Source organism: Beta vulgaris, chromosome 3 (assembly GCF_026745355.1).
Source record: "Beta vulgaris subsp. vulgaris cultivar EL10 chromosome 3, EL10.2, whole genome shotgun sequence".
NCBI lineage: Eukaryota > Viridiplantae > Streptophyta > Magnoliopsida > Caryophyllales > Amaranthaceae > Beta > Beta vulgaris.
The window spans coordinates 148926-167335 of NC_079204.1; the positions used below are offsets into that span (position 1 = coordinate 148926).

General features: G+C 34.1%; 2 protein-coding genes across 4 annotated transcripts; one reads left to right on the forward strand and one right to left on the reverse strand.

Moving 5' to 3' along the window:
- The first annotated feature begins 633 nt into the window (after positions 1-633).
- LOC104887853 (COBRA-like protein 7) lies at positions 634-4664 on the forward strand. The gene is made up of 2 exons (XM_010672611.4): positions 634-1229; positions 2956-4664. The coding sequence occupies exons 1-2, from the start codon at positions 707-709 to the stop codon at positions 4368-4370; spliced, it is 1938 nt and encodes a 645-aa protein (XP_010670913.1). The 5' UTR covers positions 634-706; the 3' UTR covers positions 4371-4664.
- A 6775-nt stretch (positions 4665-11439) lies between these two features.
- Positions 11440-16656, reverse strand: LOC104887855 (two-component response regulator ARR2). 3 transcript variants are annotated; one of them, XM_048640708.2, is made up of 6 exons: positions 15762-16656; positions 15080-15232; positions 14624-14998; positions 14011-14084; positions 12739-13896; positions 11440-12030 (listed from the first exon to the last, which is right to left on the reverse strand). In XM_048640708.2, exons 1-6 carry the CDS (start codon positions 15937-15939, stop codon positions 11956-11958), a joined length of 2013 nt encoding a protein of 670 aa, XP_048496665.1. In that variant the 5' UTR covers positions 15940-16656; the 3' UTR covers positions 11440-11955. The 3 variants fall into 3 exon arrangements, with proteins under 3 accessions (XP_048496665.1, XP_010670914.1, XP_010670915.1); XM_010672612.4 differs by having other exon boundaries at positions 14011-14087; positions 15762-16646; XM_010672613.4 differs by having other exon boundaries at positions 11440-12027; positions 14011-14087; positions 15762-16645.
- Between the last annotated feature and the right edge of the window lie 1754 nt (positions 16657-18410).

Genomic DNA, 18410 nt, shown 5'->3' on the forward strand with positions numbered 1-18410 from the left:
TCATGTTAGACCATAACCAACTCCAATAAGGTTAATTAGTCTTATATGTATGCGATCCGTGCAAAAACATATAAAATTGTTCATATATAATAAAGATAGAGATATAGTGATCTTAATTTTTTTTGTTTAATTAAAATAGTTAGTTGCCATATATAATAGAGATTTGAATTGATTTTGTAATATTTATTAATAATTGGAAGTATTTAGGCAATTAAGAATTGATACTTCGAGATAAGGAGTTCACATATAGAGCCTATTCTCTCCCACTTAGGTTTGAAATCACGCCAATAATGAAGTTAATGGGTAAATTTTGACTTAATAACCAGAAATGAGGGGTGTTTTAATATAGGAGGAGTGGAGGACTACTACATTAGATATCACGCTCACCTAATCATACCTTTTCACATGAACAAGCCCAACTTCATGCAATGAGTAAGCTCCCCATTGTTTTCCATGAAATGTTACTTCAGCATTCAACGGCACAATTCACGGCCCACATAATTCAAAACTAAAAAGAAACCGAAACTTTAAAGAACATTCCACTTAAACGAGTAACCCAAAATTTTCAAATTCAAAACGACATCCAAGTGAAATACCCAAAATACCCATTTACTTCTTACAGCTTCCATTCAGCTGTTCACGCGTAGTAGTATCACTAAACTATATCACCTCTTTCATCATTCTCTCTCTTCTCAAGGACTCATCAATGGCGTCCACAACTTTCTCTCTCCTAATTTTTTCTCTCCTCTCTCTCTCCTCCGCACAACCACCACCACCACCACCTTCTTCTGACACCTGCAACGGCGTATGGCTAACTTACGCCTACACCTCAGGAAAAAAACTCCACCCTTTTCTCAAAAACCCATCCAAACAACCCTTTAGCTTCAAATCAACACTAACAATCTTAAACAACGATGAAATAGAGCTTAAATCATGGAGGGTATTTGTGGGATTTCAGCACAATGAGATCTTGGTGTCTGCTTCTAATGCTATCACCGCAGATGGTTCGAATCTTCCAAGTGTAGTTGGAGAAGATGGAGTTGTTTTAGCTGGGTATCCTCAATCAGATCTTAAAACTGGGATTCAAACTGCTGGTGATGAACAACAAATGAGTGTTAAACTTGAATTTGAAGGAACTCAATTTGGTGTTGCTCCTCCTAATGTTCCTTTGCCTACTAATGTTTCTATTGTTAATGATGGTTATGTTTGTCCTAAACCTTCTAAAAGTGGTATGCTTTTTTTCTCTCTCCTCTTTTTTGCTTTGGTTTTTGTTTTGGTGGTATTGAGCGAGCGAGTAAGCGCAAGTGTAGTGACAAGACTTTACTAATCAGTAATTAAGTTGGGATTTTTGATGGAATGTTGTGGTGTTGTCCATGTTTTAGAGGGTGATCATGGGATGGTGTTTTCTTTTTTATTGGTCAAAATGTATGATTTCAGATTGGAATTTGATTATGGTGCTTGGATTAATTAGTATTGAATTGTTAGAAGTTAGCAACGAGATGTTGTAGATTGTTTTTTGTGTTAGATGACAAGTAAGATTATTGTGTTGGTGTTGTGATTATGATTTATGATGATGGTACCAATTTGAAACCATAAAGCTTGGTTGAATTAAGTGGCTAAGTGCGTTCATGGTGACAACTGGATTTAGTTCAGATGTTAAGTTCATTCCTGGTGCGCGAAGTCCATTTCGTTTTATGGGTTGTGTTTGATTCTTTGGTGAATTGGGCTAAAACTGTGTGTTTGAGCAAATTCGTCTAGCACATTTTAGTTTACGTGTAGATTGATCAAGTGCTCTAGCCAAATAACCTCTATATAAAGTTCACTACTTAGGACTTGGGGATAAGAATGTACACATCTTGATTGGACCCTGTCTTATGAAGGGTGATTGTAATTGTCGATTATTTGTGCATCAAACGACAATGATAACACATATTGATTTCACAGTGATAATGTTAGACAACCTAACAGAGTATTTGAGCATAGGATCGCATCTGTAAGTTGTGTTTTTCTTTCTTACAATAATAGATAATCTGTAACCCGTGAGTTCTGTTTCATTCAGATGTTTGGCGTGCTTTGATCAAATACTCTCTATACAGTAGAAATCCTATGTATATACATTCTCATCATCTCATGCTAGCTATTGGAATGATAAGAACCAAGCACCAACTAACTAGAGTAGAAATGAATGAAGAGATGAGTATGATATCTTTGAGGTCATGTTGCATGATTTCATGGATTTTGATCACCTCTTTTACATTACTGTTGTATGTATGCTCTATGCTCTTCTGTTGCCAAGCATACTTGAAAAAGCTTTAGTTGCATTTAGCTGTTGGTTGCATTAGACAGAACATAACAGATATCAGTGACTTCTAATGAAAATTCTGTTCCTGAAATTTCTTTTCAAGGAAGTATTTATCACTGGCTTATCACTGGCTGTGTTCTGCTATGTAGTTTATCGTTGGTTGTGTTCTTATTCCTCTGATACCAAGTTGCTAGAACGACTAAATCGCCAATTAAAACCCTTATAGGAAGTTAGTCTTTGTATGCATTGCATTTTGACATCCTTTTTTGCTATAATATTTATGTTGTGCTACTGATTAATCTAATTGAATTTACTATCAACCTCTGGAAACAAAATCTTGACAACCTTCCATGTATTCAAGTTGGATACACACCTAAAGCTCAGTGTGCCTGAGGGTACCGTACTGTAAATCAAATTATTGCAGGTTACCGTAGGGTGTACTAACTTATGAGATCAACACAGTATCTATGAGCTTATTACTTTCTGTTCTACCTACTGATTATTATTGTGCTGTCCTTCATACTTTGCAAACTTCTTTCGGATGTGAACTATGTTCAAACTGTTCTGTTCTGTTTAGCTGATTCTTCACCTATTATGCATACATCGCTCCATGTTAGTTATCAATTTGATTTTTGCCACTTTTTATGTTGCAGGAAACTTTACCTTGAACACATGTTGCTCCCGGGATCCAGATTTCAAACCTAACATGACTATAAGCGATAAATTTTTGCCTCGCCAAAAGGGTGATCTGACGATCATGTATGATGTGACCAAGTCTTATGAAGGGAATTATTGGGCCCAAGTGACCATGACTAACCATAACCCACTTGGCCGTCTTGATTATTGGAATTTGAACTGGGACTGGATGCAAGACGAATTCATTGTTGCCATGAAAGGAGCTTATACTGATATCGTTGATGCAAATGATTGTATTAATGGCCCTCAGGCTGCACAATACCCAGGCCTTGATTGGTCCACTGTATTGAATTGTGAAAGAAGGCCAACAATCATTGATCTTCCACCACAGTTGGCCAATGACACTAATCTTGGAAAGATCCCATATTGTTGTCGTAATGGTACGATCTTACCCCCGGGGATGGATGAAAGCAAATCAGTCTCCGCTTTCCTGATCCAAGTGAATAAAATGCCGCCAAAGCTTAACCAATCTTTGATAGACCCGCCTCAGAACTGGCAGATTAAGGGCATTCTCAACCCTACTTACAAATGTGGGCCGCCTGTGCGAGTCAGCCCAAGTGAGTTCCCTAGCACATCTGGTGTACCAGTGAACGCAACTGTTTTTGCCAGCTGGCAGGTTGTTTGCAACATCACCAAGCCTAAGAAAGCTGCTCCTAAATGCTGTGTCTCATTCTCAGCATACTTCAACGAGTCTATCGTCCCTTGCAAAACATGTGCTTGTGGTTGTCCTGAAACCACTAGTCAGACCTGTAGCACAACTGCTCCAGCTATGTTTCTTCCCCCTGAGGCTCAACTAGTCCCATTTGATAATCGTACTAAGCTAGCCCTTGCTTGGGCTCAAATAAACCACCGACCTATATCAAATCCACTTCCATGTTCAGACAACTGTGGTATTAGCGTCAACTGGCATGTATTCACGGATTACAACAAGGGATGGAGTGCAAGAGTAACAGTTTTCAATTGGGATGAAACAACCTTTGCAGACTGGTTTGTTGCTGTTGAAATGAAAAATGCGGCCGCCGGTTTTGAGAAGGCTTACTCATTTAATGGTACACTTATGACTGATGTGAACGACACCATTTTCATGCAAGGTCTTGAGGGATTGAACTATCTTATGGGAGAGACTAATGGCAGCAAACCATTAGATCCCCGGGTTCCTGGTAAACAACAATCGGTTCTTTCCTTTACCAAGAAAACTACCCCAGGAATCAGAGTGGCAGAGGGTGATGGCTTCCCTACCAAACTATATTTCAACGGGGAAGAATGCTCGATCCCAAAGATCTTTCCAATCAACAGTGCATATAAGAAGGGTCCAGTGACAGTAATCTCTGTTCTTATCGCGGTTGTTGCTCTCATCTTTATTGAGCAATGACTGAACTAACATTGGGGATCTGCTCTGATTTTGTAGCTGCTACTGCTGCCTGCTAATTCTTTCATTCTTTTGTGATTCGGTCAATATATGCTGACTGTTGGCCTATGTGACTGAACTGCATCCACAGTTTATGTGCAGATTGCTGATGAGCAGCAGGTTCAGTTGATAAGAGTATATGTGCGGTATTACTGATTGCTAGTAAAGTAGATTACTGTAGTACATAATATTTTGGTATATCTGTATACAAACATGTTAAACATATTGCTACAATTATTTTTGGGTTTTCATGTACCATTTCTGGATTGTTCTTGACTTCTTGCCAATTTGCTTCCTCGTTTCAGAAGTAATAGTCACATATAGTAGTATTCTTGGATGCCTGAAATCCTACTATTCTGTCATGACTCATGACATCGCTTAAATTTGACGACCTATCAAGAATAATGGCACTAATATTGAATATATCGGACATCAAATGCATGAATAATGATACAAAACTACTCATAAAAATTACACAGAATTCTTAAAATGCCATGCTAGAATTTTGATGAATAACATAAACAGTTTATAGAAATAGCACCAAACACGTTATAGAAAAATGAGACACGAAACCTGAAATCAAAATTTTGAATAATGATCATCATCACGTTATAAAATAACAACTAATAGTCTGACATAAAAAATAATAAAATTTCATATTTAGTACACTCACATAAATGAACAAAGAAAGCTTGAAAAATGACACCTATAAATATGACAAAAAAAATTATAATAAATGATACTTTATTTGCGCCATTTTTAAAAAGTTTCTAATAATACCTTCAAATGTTTGTATCATTTTTACGGAATCGTATCATAACAAAGATATGTACCATATTTACCTATAATCCTCCCAAACTAGATCCGACCATCCAGATTCTGGACATAATTCGATAAAGTAGCTCAACTTCAAATTAAACCCAAATCAAATGATCCAGCCTAACCTAAAGCAATTACATAGTAAGAAGTCCTACTTAACACAATTTAATTCAAAATAATAACCCCATCTCAAGTCATTATTTCCGAGCACGAGGGGAAATGACTAATGAGGATTGAAGAGCCTAGATTCGATACGCGGATCTTCTAAACACAAGTGCTCATAATGCCAATGAATGAATACCTTAAATAGCACCCACCCTCTCTTTTTCTTTTTCTTTTTTCCTTTGGTGTAAAAAATTCAAATGACCAATAAGTCTCAGACGTTACCTTTCACCTTCCATGACTTTAACCAACTAAGGTCTAAGAGACTAAGCTAGTTGGCATCCATAGCACTCAACCTTTAAATATGCATAACTAATTTCCTTTTCGAAAAACTTGTTATCTATGCTTCTTCATGATTTTATCAGATTAAAAATTAAGATCAACTATATTAGACCTTTTAATTTCTATTTACTGTATACTATATAAATATATATTTAATTTATATTGATAAAAAAAGTATCCATATTTTGTATTCTAAAAAATCACATGTTGAGATGAATCCAACATAATCTCGCCTAAATATAAATATTCTTATATATTAATATAAAATATGGTCAAACTTTAGTTAATCCATCCAAGAAGGTGAGTAATGAGAAATGCAAATGCAATTAGAGAAGCTTGTAATCAAATATCAATGTTTGTGAGCTTGTATTACTGCTCATTTTGGTTTTAAAAAATTTTATCTGGCAAAAAAAAAAAAAAAATTCAAACAAACTAGACAACCGAACCAATGATATCAAATAAAAAAAGAGGTCTTTTTTCTGTTTTTTCATCATGAGCACGTATCATTTTCAAGATGTTCATTGCCAAACCTCACCCAAGTAATTAAAGAGACTATTATGAGTACCTTGTGTTTGTGAACACACGATTAATGAATATTACGAAATCACACGGCACGATAAATAGGGTCTCAAAAATTGAGACTATAGACCCCAACTAGTTTTAGGCCCGTGCACAATGCACGGGAACTATTTAGTATAATAGCAATGTTTATATATCAGCTACAATGAAAACGTGTAAACGATTCTTACGTTAACTTGATAAAAAAAACTCTGTGTTTAAGAGATATACACCTTTATATTAATTATAAAGTTGTTTAACATATACATGATACTGATATGTTTTGGAAGACTTCTTTTTAGTGCAAAACGAAATTTATTAAGAAGTTACTTCCTCCGTTCTATTTCTATAATATTGCAAAATGAGATTTTTACACTATTCATTCACCATCATAACCTTTCACTATATATTATGATTTTTATGTCAGGAAAAATATTGTCTTGTGGGGTCTTGTTAGATTCGTCTCGATATATACTTCAGAATATCAATTTTGTATAATTTTACTAAAAAGTAATTAAAGATATTAATAGTTAAAATAGTGTATTAGCAAACGTGAAAACTCAATTGTTGCAGTAGAAAAAGAACGGAGGTTGTATAACATACTCGATCATAAGCAAAGCCAACAACACCTTATGTTGAGATGACAAAGGTAAATTAATGATCTCAACTGCTTCAAAAAGGGAGAAAATTTGCACGAACTTGGTCTTATCCTAGTAACCACTTAGGGGTCAATTGTCTTAGAAACCCTCTCCACATTACAGTCTTCATTTTTTACTCGAAATGGCCTTAAAGTGTTAGACTTCCCATGTTCTTTCTCATATAAATTAGTACTATTAGGCAATTTTTACTCGTGACTGAGAAATGGCTACATAAAATTAGCCATGACTAAGAACTGGTCTCGGGAGATACAAAGCTACCATGTGATAGCGATTGTCCTTGACTTTTAACACATGGTCAAAAACTGTCTTTTTTGAAACATCATAAGAAATTTTGTTCCAACTGACGGAATAAGTACCATATGGGGTATAAATACCTTATTCCCCGTTGCTAACTGAAATACCACAATTTCGATGATATATTGTATCATACCTTATTCCAAATTGTGTGTATTTTTTGAAACATCATAAGAAAAATTTGTTCCAACTGACGGAATAAGTACCATGTCCATATGGGGTATAAATACCTTATTCCCTGTTGGTACCTGAAATTACCATCATTTCGATGATATATTGTATCATACTTTATTCCCCGTTCCATCTGACGTAATGAGTATCATACGGGGTTTCCCACTTTACTTTTTTGCCTAAATACCTTATTCCCCGTTGCTACTTGAAATAATCCTTACTCATTAGTTTCTTCCTAAAAACAATTTTAGAATATATTATGCCACCACAATTTTAATATTAAAATAATTTAGAAAATGATAATTTTGTATAGTAAACAAATATAAATACACAATACTTGTATAATGTCTGTGTGTTATATAAGTTCTCCATATAATTTCCATTTCAATATTATCTTTTACATCAAAGAAAAAAGAAGCTGTCAAAACAAAGTGCATAGGCAAATTAACAACTTTTCTAATTCGATAACTTTTAATCTTTCAACAACAGTTTTACTGTCTTATAGACCAACTAAAATTGAATACTTATAAATCCCTCTTTTGATATATAAGTTTGATATATAATTAACTCATTTTGTTGATTCACCTTCTCAATTAGTGTCTCGAAGCTCATTAAAGAAAGCTATATTTATAATTTAAGCACATAGGCCATGTTGCACTCTCTCTGCTAATCCTTTATTTTAGAATTTTAATATAAAATGGGCCAAATTCAAAGTGTACATTTTCTTTAAAAATGATATTAATATCAAGCATACGTTCATAAGTGGATGTATTTATATTTTTGTTTCATTTGAATGTAAGAGCGTGGAAAAATTTTGAGTGATCCTAAGGTTAACCCTCTATACAATAAAATAATAATAGTAATATATTATATAATATATATATATATATATATAATATATAATATATATATATATATATATAATATATATATATATAATAAATTGGAGAGAGAACAATCATAAAATTAATGTCTGAATGTATCTCTGCCAAGAAATTTCAATAATTAGAGGGTTGGCAACCCGTTGGATCACCTAATCATCTAAATTTTTTCGAACTTATATCGTCATAGTTTTGTCAAAATAAGTTGAAGTGAACCGACCCTTATATGTTGGTTTTCACTTTTTTACCTAATTTAATTTCTTGTTTCATATATTGTCTCTTGTCTTACTTCTCTCACTTTAAGGGACTGTTCTCCCCAGCTTATTTTCAGTTCAGTTCAATTCCTAAATTGTTATCATTACTATTAGTTACAATTTAATTCAGTTCAGTTCAATTCTGTTCAGTTGGTGAGATGTTTTGAAATTGTGGGTATGTAATATTTAATGGGTTTAACATAATGTTTGTGAATACTTATGGTTATAGAGCTGGTATTAGTCATTTCTTTACCTAAATTATAGCAATTATAAAACAATCAATTTCCTAATTAGTGGATATAAAACACGGAACTATTGGATAAAAAAAACTTCTCATAAAATGATCTAGAAAAATTGTTGAACATCCTTCAGCACAGGCATGTATCTCAAAGAAAAAAAAAGAGAGAAAAAGAGTAAAACATCTTTGCATGCATGTGTATGTACTTGCAAGGATTTATAATACAATCATTCAATCGTGTGTAACTAAATTTCCTTAAAGAATTTTTTAAAAAAATCAATGAAATCATTTTAATAGGATTGACACGTGGCTTTGAATTGTGTATATATTCTTGCATGGATTTATAATACGGTCATTCAATTGTGTGTAACTAAATTTTCTTAAACAATTTCAGTATCAAATCTAAAATCATCCTGCAAATATTTTTCAACTTCAAAAAGAGTAGCTGAATGGAATATTTGACAGGAAAGGAAAAACCTTGGAAGATTTGCTTAAGTCGAGATTTCCTTCCAGTGAGGAATCTTACTTTTACAGCCCAAAATCACGGATATATCTTCAACTTAAGGAAATTGGAGGTTTCCTAAAGCATTCAATGACTGATTTTCAAAATTTGGGAAACTAATAATAAAGGAATCAAACATAATCATTTTAATGGAATGTGACACGTGGCATCTATTTCATTGCTCTATGAATGTGAGGTGAATTGTGAGAGCAGAATTTCTATGAGGCTGCCACGTAGGCTAATTTTTTCTTGCTTTAATATTATATATGATTATTTTTGGGAGTTTTCGAGATGTTCATTACTAAACCTATAACAGTTTGAGAATAGTCTCGAAAATTGAGACTGATCAAACCAAACCTGACAAATTCACGATAAATAGTGTAAAAACGTCAATGACAAAAATTAAGTTGACTTGATGAAAAAGTGACAAAAGTAAAATAAATTTCACAAAATCACATTGCACACTCGTAAAACAAAGCACGTCTATCTCATAAACTTTTAATCAACGAACTCAAAATCAAGACAACCAATTATTTCAACTAAAGTCTAATTAAGGTTGTATGTTAACAAACATATAATGGCTATACTATTGAAGAACCAAGGTTAATACCTATACTTCATTATTTGACCTATATATATAATAGCAGGAACTCATATTAATATAGTACAACTGGAAAAAAAAAAAAAAGTACATCTCGAAAAAAAGGTACTAATACCTTATTTGTGAATTGTAGCAAATTGTGATATTGATGTGTAAGTAGATTGTTGAGATATTGCAATGATTAAGAACAAGTTTCTGAATAATATCAAAGGTTGAAGAAAAACAAGTCCACCAACAATAATTACCCCACGATGAACACTCATCTTTTTGCATTTTGCATTTCGCAAGAGTAGTATTATTACCCAATGGCCAATGACTGCTTCAAATAAAGTACATCTAATCCTACTCTCTATAGTCTAAATAACAACTTTGTCCACTTCACAAAATCACAATCCTTTATCCATCTGTTAAACAGTAAAATGGCTCATTTTATCCAAATTATTTACCCCTTCTGTTTTCTGTCTCACAAAGCATGCAAAGGACTTCTAAAATGGATATGGAACTTTATCTAATACTACTACTACATGTAAGGAAAGGAATTGTACTGCATAAATCTCATGTATCTTTCATACTTCTGTCCTTTTGCATTATCACATTATTTCTATTTACACCAAATGTAAAAAACACAACTGAATTTTCTGAGATTTTGCTAATAGTAATCTAATAGCTCTCCATTTAACAAAGAGGTACATTACTCAGTTTTGGTAATCAAGATTATTTTTTCGCTTATTAAAAAACTTTTACATACTAATTTAAATTGATTTTTACAAAAACGAAATATTTCCAAGTTTGTCAACATTTATCCTGTCAAATTCGAGTATTAATTCACGTTCAACTAAACCATCCCAAATCTCTTCATTTTCGTTTCACACTCAGATCATTTGTTCAACTAAACCATCCCAAATTCCTTCATTTTCATTTCATACTCGATCATTCGTTCAGAGAATCGACCGCAAGAGCGCGGTATTGATGTAGGTGCAATGGATGTTCATTTTCAATGATTCTTGTCCTCCTATACCTTAGCCATGGTAAAACAGAACAGGATTCCCTAAGGCTATTCAGAGCAAAGACAGGGACACAAAACAGTATGAGCTCAGCATCTTGGTACTAAATTCATCAAAATAAGTACCTTTTTCTCAAAAAATAAAAAAAAGCTTCATGTACACATGTGGTATCTCAACCATGTAGATTGCGTTCCATTGTCAACACAACCTGGATACCACTAAGGCACTACTACTACTATTACATTTTTCAACCAATGCAGGGCCCCTTTACCCTTTTAAAATAAGGGCAACAACAGCTTCTTCGGATATAACTGAGGGAGGTAAATAGAGTTTATCACTACCCTTTCAATTATCGCTATCAGTTTCTAGTTTTTGGTTTTAAGATTTTAAAAATCCTACGACCATGTTTATTTCGGAAAATTGACAACCAAAAAACTAGAAACTAGTTTCTGTATATTTCTGTATAACGAACAGTTTCTTAAGTTGAGACTTCTAACCTTCATTCTATGAATAAAATTAACCAAAAACAACAAAGATCAAAGAGCTCAAGTGGGATTTAAGCATAAAAAAGATGTACACAAAGTATTAAGATTGACTATTGAGAGTCATTCATCAAAAAGCAATTCTGCATAAAAAGAACCTCAAACTTCTACAAAGAACCAAAAAAAAATCAAATGAGATTTATACAAAACAGTCTAAACACTAGACAATCAACATTTTGTTATTCAAGTTAGAACAAGAGTAGTAAAAGGAAACTTAAGGAAGAATAATAAAAACTCCTAGCAATCGGCAGAATTCTCCCACCCTTTCATATGCACAAGCAATGCAGTCACGACAGAACACCCTTAAAAGAAAGGTGAATATGTGGCCTTAAAATGAATAGTCACTTCTTGATAAGCCCAGGCTGCTGAAAAAAAACATTCAAAACTTTTTTTCGAAAATGTAGCAAATATGTGAATTTAACTAAAATCTATACCAGCCAAGAAAGGCAATCTCTAGCTGAATATGGTGGTCCAGAAGCTGGTTTAATAATTTGACGAATAGAGTTCCTTTCCTCCCGAATTGCGGCAGCAGCTATGGTGGTATGTACATTGATAATGTCACGGGGCCTTAAAAGGTTACTCTCACATATTCACAGGAATATTATCCAAGGTGTAACCATCGAAGTCGAACTCACCAGACCCAATGCCTTCTTGCTGCTAGAAAGCAAACAACTTCAGATGAGTTTTAAGTTAATGGTCACAGGTGGAGGAGCCTCATATTAGGAGTACAGTCAAAGGTATCACAATTTCTCCCCCCCAAAAAAATATGATGATAATAATAAATGCCAAAAAGATGTAACTAACTTATTTGCAGATCAAAAGTGCAGACAAACGATTCAATAATATGATGGACTGTCAAGGAAAAACAGTGCAGTGTATGCTATCCAGACAAGTTCTTTCCCATAATCGCCCTATTTTTTAAACATTGAAAAGTTACTTCTAGTCAATTTGAGGCAATATCAATTCTATTTCTCGTATTGCGGAGATTATTTCCTTTGAAAACTTGTCCATACTTTGATGGTATATCAATATCGTGTTTATCATTTTACAAGACATGCTTTAAGATGCCATAACCACAGGACTTATCATTTTACAAGACATGCTTTAAGATGCCATAACCACAGGACTTCCATAATGACTTAAAATGTGATATGTGTTAAAAATCGGCACGTTATGACTCAATTTTTCTTCTTTTTTTTTTGGTTATTTTAGACAAGAAAGAACTACCAATGTTTTGAAAGAATATATACTGTAAAAGGAAAATAGGAGATAGAAATGTAAGAAACTAAAAACTAAAATCCAATAGTAATTATTTCCTCAATCGTGTTCTGTATTAACAAAGCAAAACTAAGACCTATCCCTTACCTGCTTCAGTAGTGCACTCATCAAATCTTCCTGACCATAGGGCTCGGAGAAGAGGTTAGCCCCCGGATTCACCACATCAGAAACACTCTCCGCCTTCACCCTTGAAGAACTGTGAGCAAGTACGCTGTTGAGATTATGATTCATATTTTGCATACCCACATGTTGATTTTCTAATCCAGTTGAATACATCAACTTCCCAGACATGGCATGCCCATTCTGTTCATTCTTCTGAGCGGGAACATATGACTGATTCACCATAATGGAGGGTGCTACATTCACACCGTTTTGAATAGATGTTACATGTTGGGAGGACCCGGCATAGCTCATGTTAGGATTCTGCAACTGCCAGTCTTGAGACTTGTGCTGAAGTTCACTGAACAAATCATAACTTCCAACGAATCCTCTTGTTACTTTTATATCAGAGCTAACTTCCTCTTGATTAAATCCCTTGGATGAGATAGACGTCATCCCTGGGGTACTCCCTAGAGGGAAACCATTACCCGGTAATTCGGAAATTTGGTTCACAGAGAAATCTACCACTGGGCCTGCTTGAGAAACAGGATCATAACCCATACTATTTCTAGATAGAACTGCACTAGCAGTCCCATTGGAATGCAATGGCTGCCCGATAGAGGGCTGAATCCGTGAAACTTGACTACTGACACTTTCATTTGAAATATGTCCCCTTGATTGTTGTGGGACCATTGGGTGCATCAGCAAAGAGCTATTCTGATGGCTACTTGAAGCAGTAGCTTGCATGTTCATGCTCCCAAGGGTTTGTGCAGATTGATTCATGCCGGCAAGTTGCTTTGGTTCCATTGTTGTCGGGATCCCATGTAGCAGGTTCATTTGCTTATTAGCATTGCTAATTTGTGATTGCTGTCCCTCTCCATATCTTAACTTGGAGTTTTCAAAGCTAAAAAGGTTTCTTTGGTCAACAAATGGCATGGACATGCCAGGTTTAATGGTTGGAGGGAGTCTCGTATATGCTGCTAGAGTCTGAGCTGAAAGTTGACCAGTGGCTGCAAGGGTTTGGAGATCAATACCGCCAAGTTGTGTTATTGTGCTGAAACTGGGGTCCTGGGGCATAAATGAGTTGTTTAATCCACCTTGGTGCTGTGACACTCCACTCAGCCTTCTCAGATATAAGCGATATTTCTGCACCAGGCAACATAAGGTGTGAGTCCAGATAGATGGAGTAGAGAGAGCAGAGAAGGACCTGGAGCTTTATAGTAGTAGTATGTATATATATATACATAGATAGATAGATACCTGAAGATGGCTAGCGACATTTTCTCTTGTAAGCCCAGGAACATTCATCAGCTCCAAAATTTTCTTTGGAACAGCTTCTGGAACATAGATCCAACAGAAAACACAAGCTTAGAAAATTTAACAGAGGTAGTTAATCTAGTTTATAAACATGTTGACAAAAGCTCTCTTGAAATGGTTCAAACAACCAAAAAAAGTTGCTATCTATATCAGCAGAACAGTTGCCAAATATCTAAGAGATTCAAAGCTCAGGCAATCATTTGAATGGATGAAGAAAGAACCATCAAGAGCAAAGCAAGCATTTCAACATTAAGTCAATAGGTTCATTTGAATATGGTAGCAAAGATATATATATATATATATATATATATATATAGAGAGAGAGAGAGAGAGGTCCCAGAACTATATTGTGGTACATCTCCATGCTTCCAGAACAAACTATTAAGTTATTTAGCTTTAAATAATTCCAAAACTAAGTCAAGCTTTAAACCTACCACCAACACAATGATACATTTCTTCAACAAGAGTCGGATGCCTTGACAAACATGTAAACCAGAGTTACTAGAATAAATTTTGTCAGCAATAAGTAAAAGAAGTAAATGGAAAGGTTTCTTACTGTCAATGCCAAGCTGGTTAACAGCAGCCACAAACTGTTGGTGAAGCTCAACTGACCAAACAACCCGAGGTTTCTTAAGTGTAGTAGTATCATCCTTATCCTCTGACTCGTCATCTTCGCCACTTTTCCTCTTTGCATTCTTCCAATTTCCTTCGTTCGCGGGGGATGAGACTGCATCGTCTTGTTTTAGCTGCCGATCCCCTTCATCCCAACTCCCTGATTGCTCAACATCTCTGTACTCATTCTTCTTCTTCCTCACCACATGCTGCCATATGTTTTTAAGTGCCTCAATTCTCACAGGTTTGATCAAATAATCACAAGCTCCGTGTGTAACACCCTTCATCACAACTCCTTTGCTATCATCAGCAGACATCACTGTTTCATTGAATACATGTAAGGATTTGAAAGCAAATCAAAAGGACTATAGAATCAGTTTTTCAGGTCAAAGATGCTCACTGATAACAGGCAAGTCCATTTCCAAACCAACATGTTCAAGCAGTTTGAACCCATCCATATCGGGCATATGTACATCGCTTATAACGATATCAAACCCGTTCCTGTTCTCTCGGAGCCAGGACAACGCAACCTCAGCTCTATTTGTCTTGGTAACTGAAACATAAATATACACAAACTCACTATCCAAATCAATCGAACAGAACGAATCGACAACGATCTCAATAGCAAAGACCTCTAAAACAAGGAGATTCATCCACCATCTACAAGTCAAACCTTGTAAACAATCCTAGATCAGTGCTACATCAAAGTTCCAAAACAGAAATCACAAAAAAAAAAAAAAAAAAAAAATCATGATTCAACAAATCTAGCATAGTCCATTCTCAAAGACATAATATGTCAATAATTAAGTATTCCATAGAATTTAAGGAGTTACCATATTATTAATATCAAAACCAATAAATCAAAAGTCTAACATACAAACCAACATAAATCAAAACATACCCATAACACGCAATTGACCAAATTAACCCGCCAAAAGTAATTCTTAACTAAAAACCAACAAAACAATAAAATTACAAAAACAAAATTACATAAATAACAGTTGGATCAACTAAAATTCAACCCAATAATTGAAGTTCAAACTTAAGTAAAGAAATTACAGTAAAAGTAAAAAAAAAATTACCTTCATACCGACAAGTTCTAAGCATCTTCTCTAAGATGGTGAGACAAGTTGGATCATCATCAACCACAAGTACTCGAAGACCCACCGGAAACTGGTCACCGGAAGAATCCGCCATTTTCCGGTTAACCGTAGAACCAGACAAAGTCATGGATCCCACTACTCCACCCACCAAATTCATATCATCTAAACTTTATAATTAATACAAGATTAGAGAAAAATTAAGGGGTTTGACCCACCAAAAATAATTTGGGGAAGAATAATAAAAAGGGATCAAATTTATCACGTAATTAATTTCTGCATGGACTAATTTAAAGCAAATCCCACTCAAAAATTGAAGTTGAATGGAATCTTGGAAAAAGAAAAAGAAATTAAACCCAGTATAAGATTCTTATTGGGTTTTTTTTTTCTTTTGTTTTTTTTTTTTTTTTTACTGATTTGAGTATGAAAACTTTGGGAGTGAAAGATTAGATTTTGAGAGAGTTTTGGAGGAAATTAAAGAGACCCAATTCGAAATTCAGGAATTTGCGGAAACCCAGTTGAGATCTTTGCGAAAATCTGAGAATAAGAGGAAGAAAAGTAGAGAGAGAAAGTGAAGTTGAAGTGAGGAGAGAGAAAATGAAAGAAAGATAAAAGCAAAGAGGAATAAATTGATGTGTTTTTAAATATAAGAAAAAATGAACTAAGTAGAAGTATAAAATAAATAAAGAAATGAAAATTATGAGGTTGAAGACATGGCTTCACCTTTTGCTGCGCTGCAAGTTCAACACTTCTGAGTTAAAAAATAAAATAAATTGTTAGAGAGAGAAAGAAAAATGAAATATAATAAAATAAAATAAAAATAATGGTCTGAAATATTTTAATTGAAAGTGGGTCTCTTTGATGAGTGTGGATCCAGCTCACAAACATACGGAACTAAAATAACAAATCTCATTATACTAGTCATCTTATTTTGTTATAGGATGTAGTAGGAGAAAGAAAGTGAAATGGAGGTTTTTATAGGCTTATGCAAAAAATGAATATTTATCATCACTCAAAAAAAAAATAAAAAAAAATCATTACAAATACTTTAGGGTAAAAAAATTTCAAATTTTATTTGCCAACTATCTTATCTAGCAACTTGCTTTCTTGAGTTATGTAATGAAAATCTTTAGTTTCCCATTTTAAAGAAGATCCTAATATAATGATTTGTTTCTCGTGATATAAAGTTTAAATTTTGAAGTCATATAATTTACCAAAAAGAGTTGTACTTAACATGGTAATATTAAATGTAAATATGGAAAAAATGATAATTAGGTTTAGCTATTTACTTGAATTAAAGGGGTTTAGTTATGATAAGATCTTGTATTTTTTTAATTATGTGAGTGTTGATGGAACAAGATCGTGATAAATTTATGATCGGAGATATTGTATAGGGATTGTAGTAAAATTTCAAACAATGACTTTTTGATTATGCATATGTATGGTGATGTTTAAATGACAATGGAGTTTGTATATAAAATTATGGAAGTTTTGAATTTTAGTACTTATCTTCGCTTTAATACTATTGGATTATACCATCATGCTTGGAGATAATGGGAACTCACCATGATGGTCCATCAGTTGACTTGGCTAATTTACACCAGTTTACCTTGATCGCATGGTACATGTTGAGATCATAAGTAATTGGGAATTTGTAATCGTGAATCATTTTACTATAAATCCAATTACTAGCTAAAAACACGTTTCATTTAAATGAGAGGGTTAACATCTTTTTAGCAACTTGTATTTAGAAAAAACATATAATGAAGAAATAAGAAAATAATCTTACAAAAATTAACAAAGCCCTTAGAAAATAATACATAAAATACGAATTTTTCTTTTTTAGACAAATAAAGGCTCGGATAAACTAATAGGAGTAGTTTATTTTTCTCCTAAAGGATTGCCTTCAAAGATAAGGTCCATAAACTTTAACCATGAGTTCTAAACTATATATTTATTTATTTTGCTCTCATTGGGGACTCCTTGATAAGAAGAAATATCCTACTAGACCAACACCTATCGCGGTTCAACCAGCCCAATTACACAGGTTAGTATTTGAGAGTAGGGAAAAATAAGGGAATTCCTACTAACGTACAATAATCTCAGTATATTATTACAATGTGTATTCTTACTTTTTTTAAGGCCCCTACTAGGGACCCCATGGTAAGATGGAGAACTTTGCTAAACCGGCACCTCACGCAGGTTAATCCGATATGGGTTTGTGGACAAACACTTTGAGATCGGAGGAGATGGTAAGGAGAAATCCTTTTCCAAAGTTTTCCTAATGGGGATCGAACCCCTAACCTTGAGGTTGGAACTTTGGAAGGCTCTTTCCTTGGCACTAGACCAAGCTTAGCTTGATGTATTCTTAGTAGAAATTGACCACATATATATATTAACAAGTATACTGAGCAACATATAATAATTTAGTGGTATTATAATAACTTCCGATCATATAGGTCGCGGGATCGAGTCGCACCCCTTACATGAGGAATCCTCAATTTTCATTATAAGGGACTTCAATTTATTCATTAACTGGTATATGGTTGTATAGCTAGTAACTTATTATATTAGTCGTTATCTGTATATAAGTGTTTATTGGATAACTGTTAGCTTTTTGTATTTTAGCAT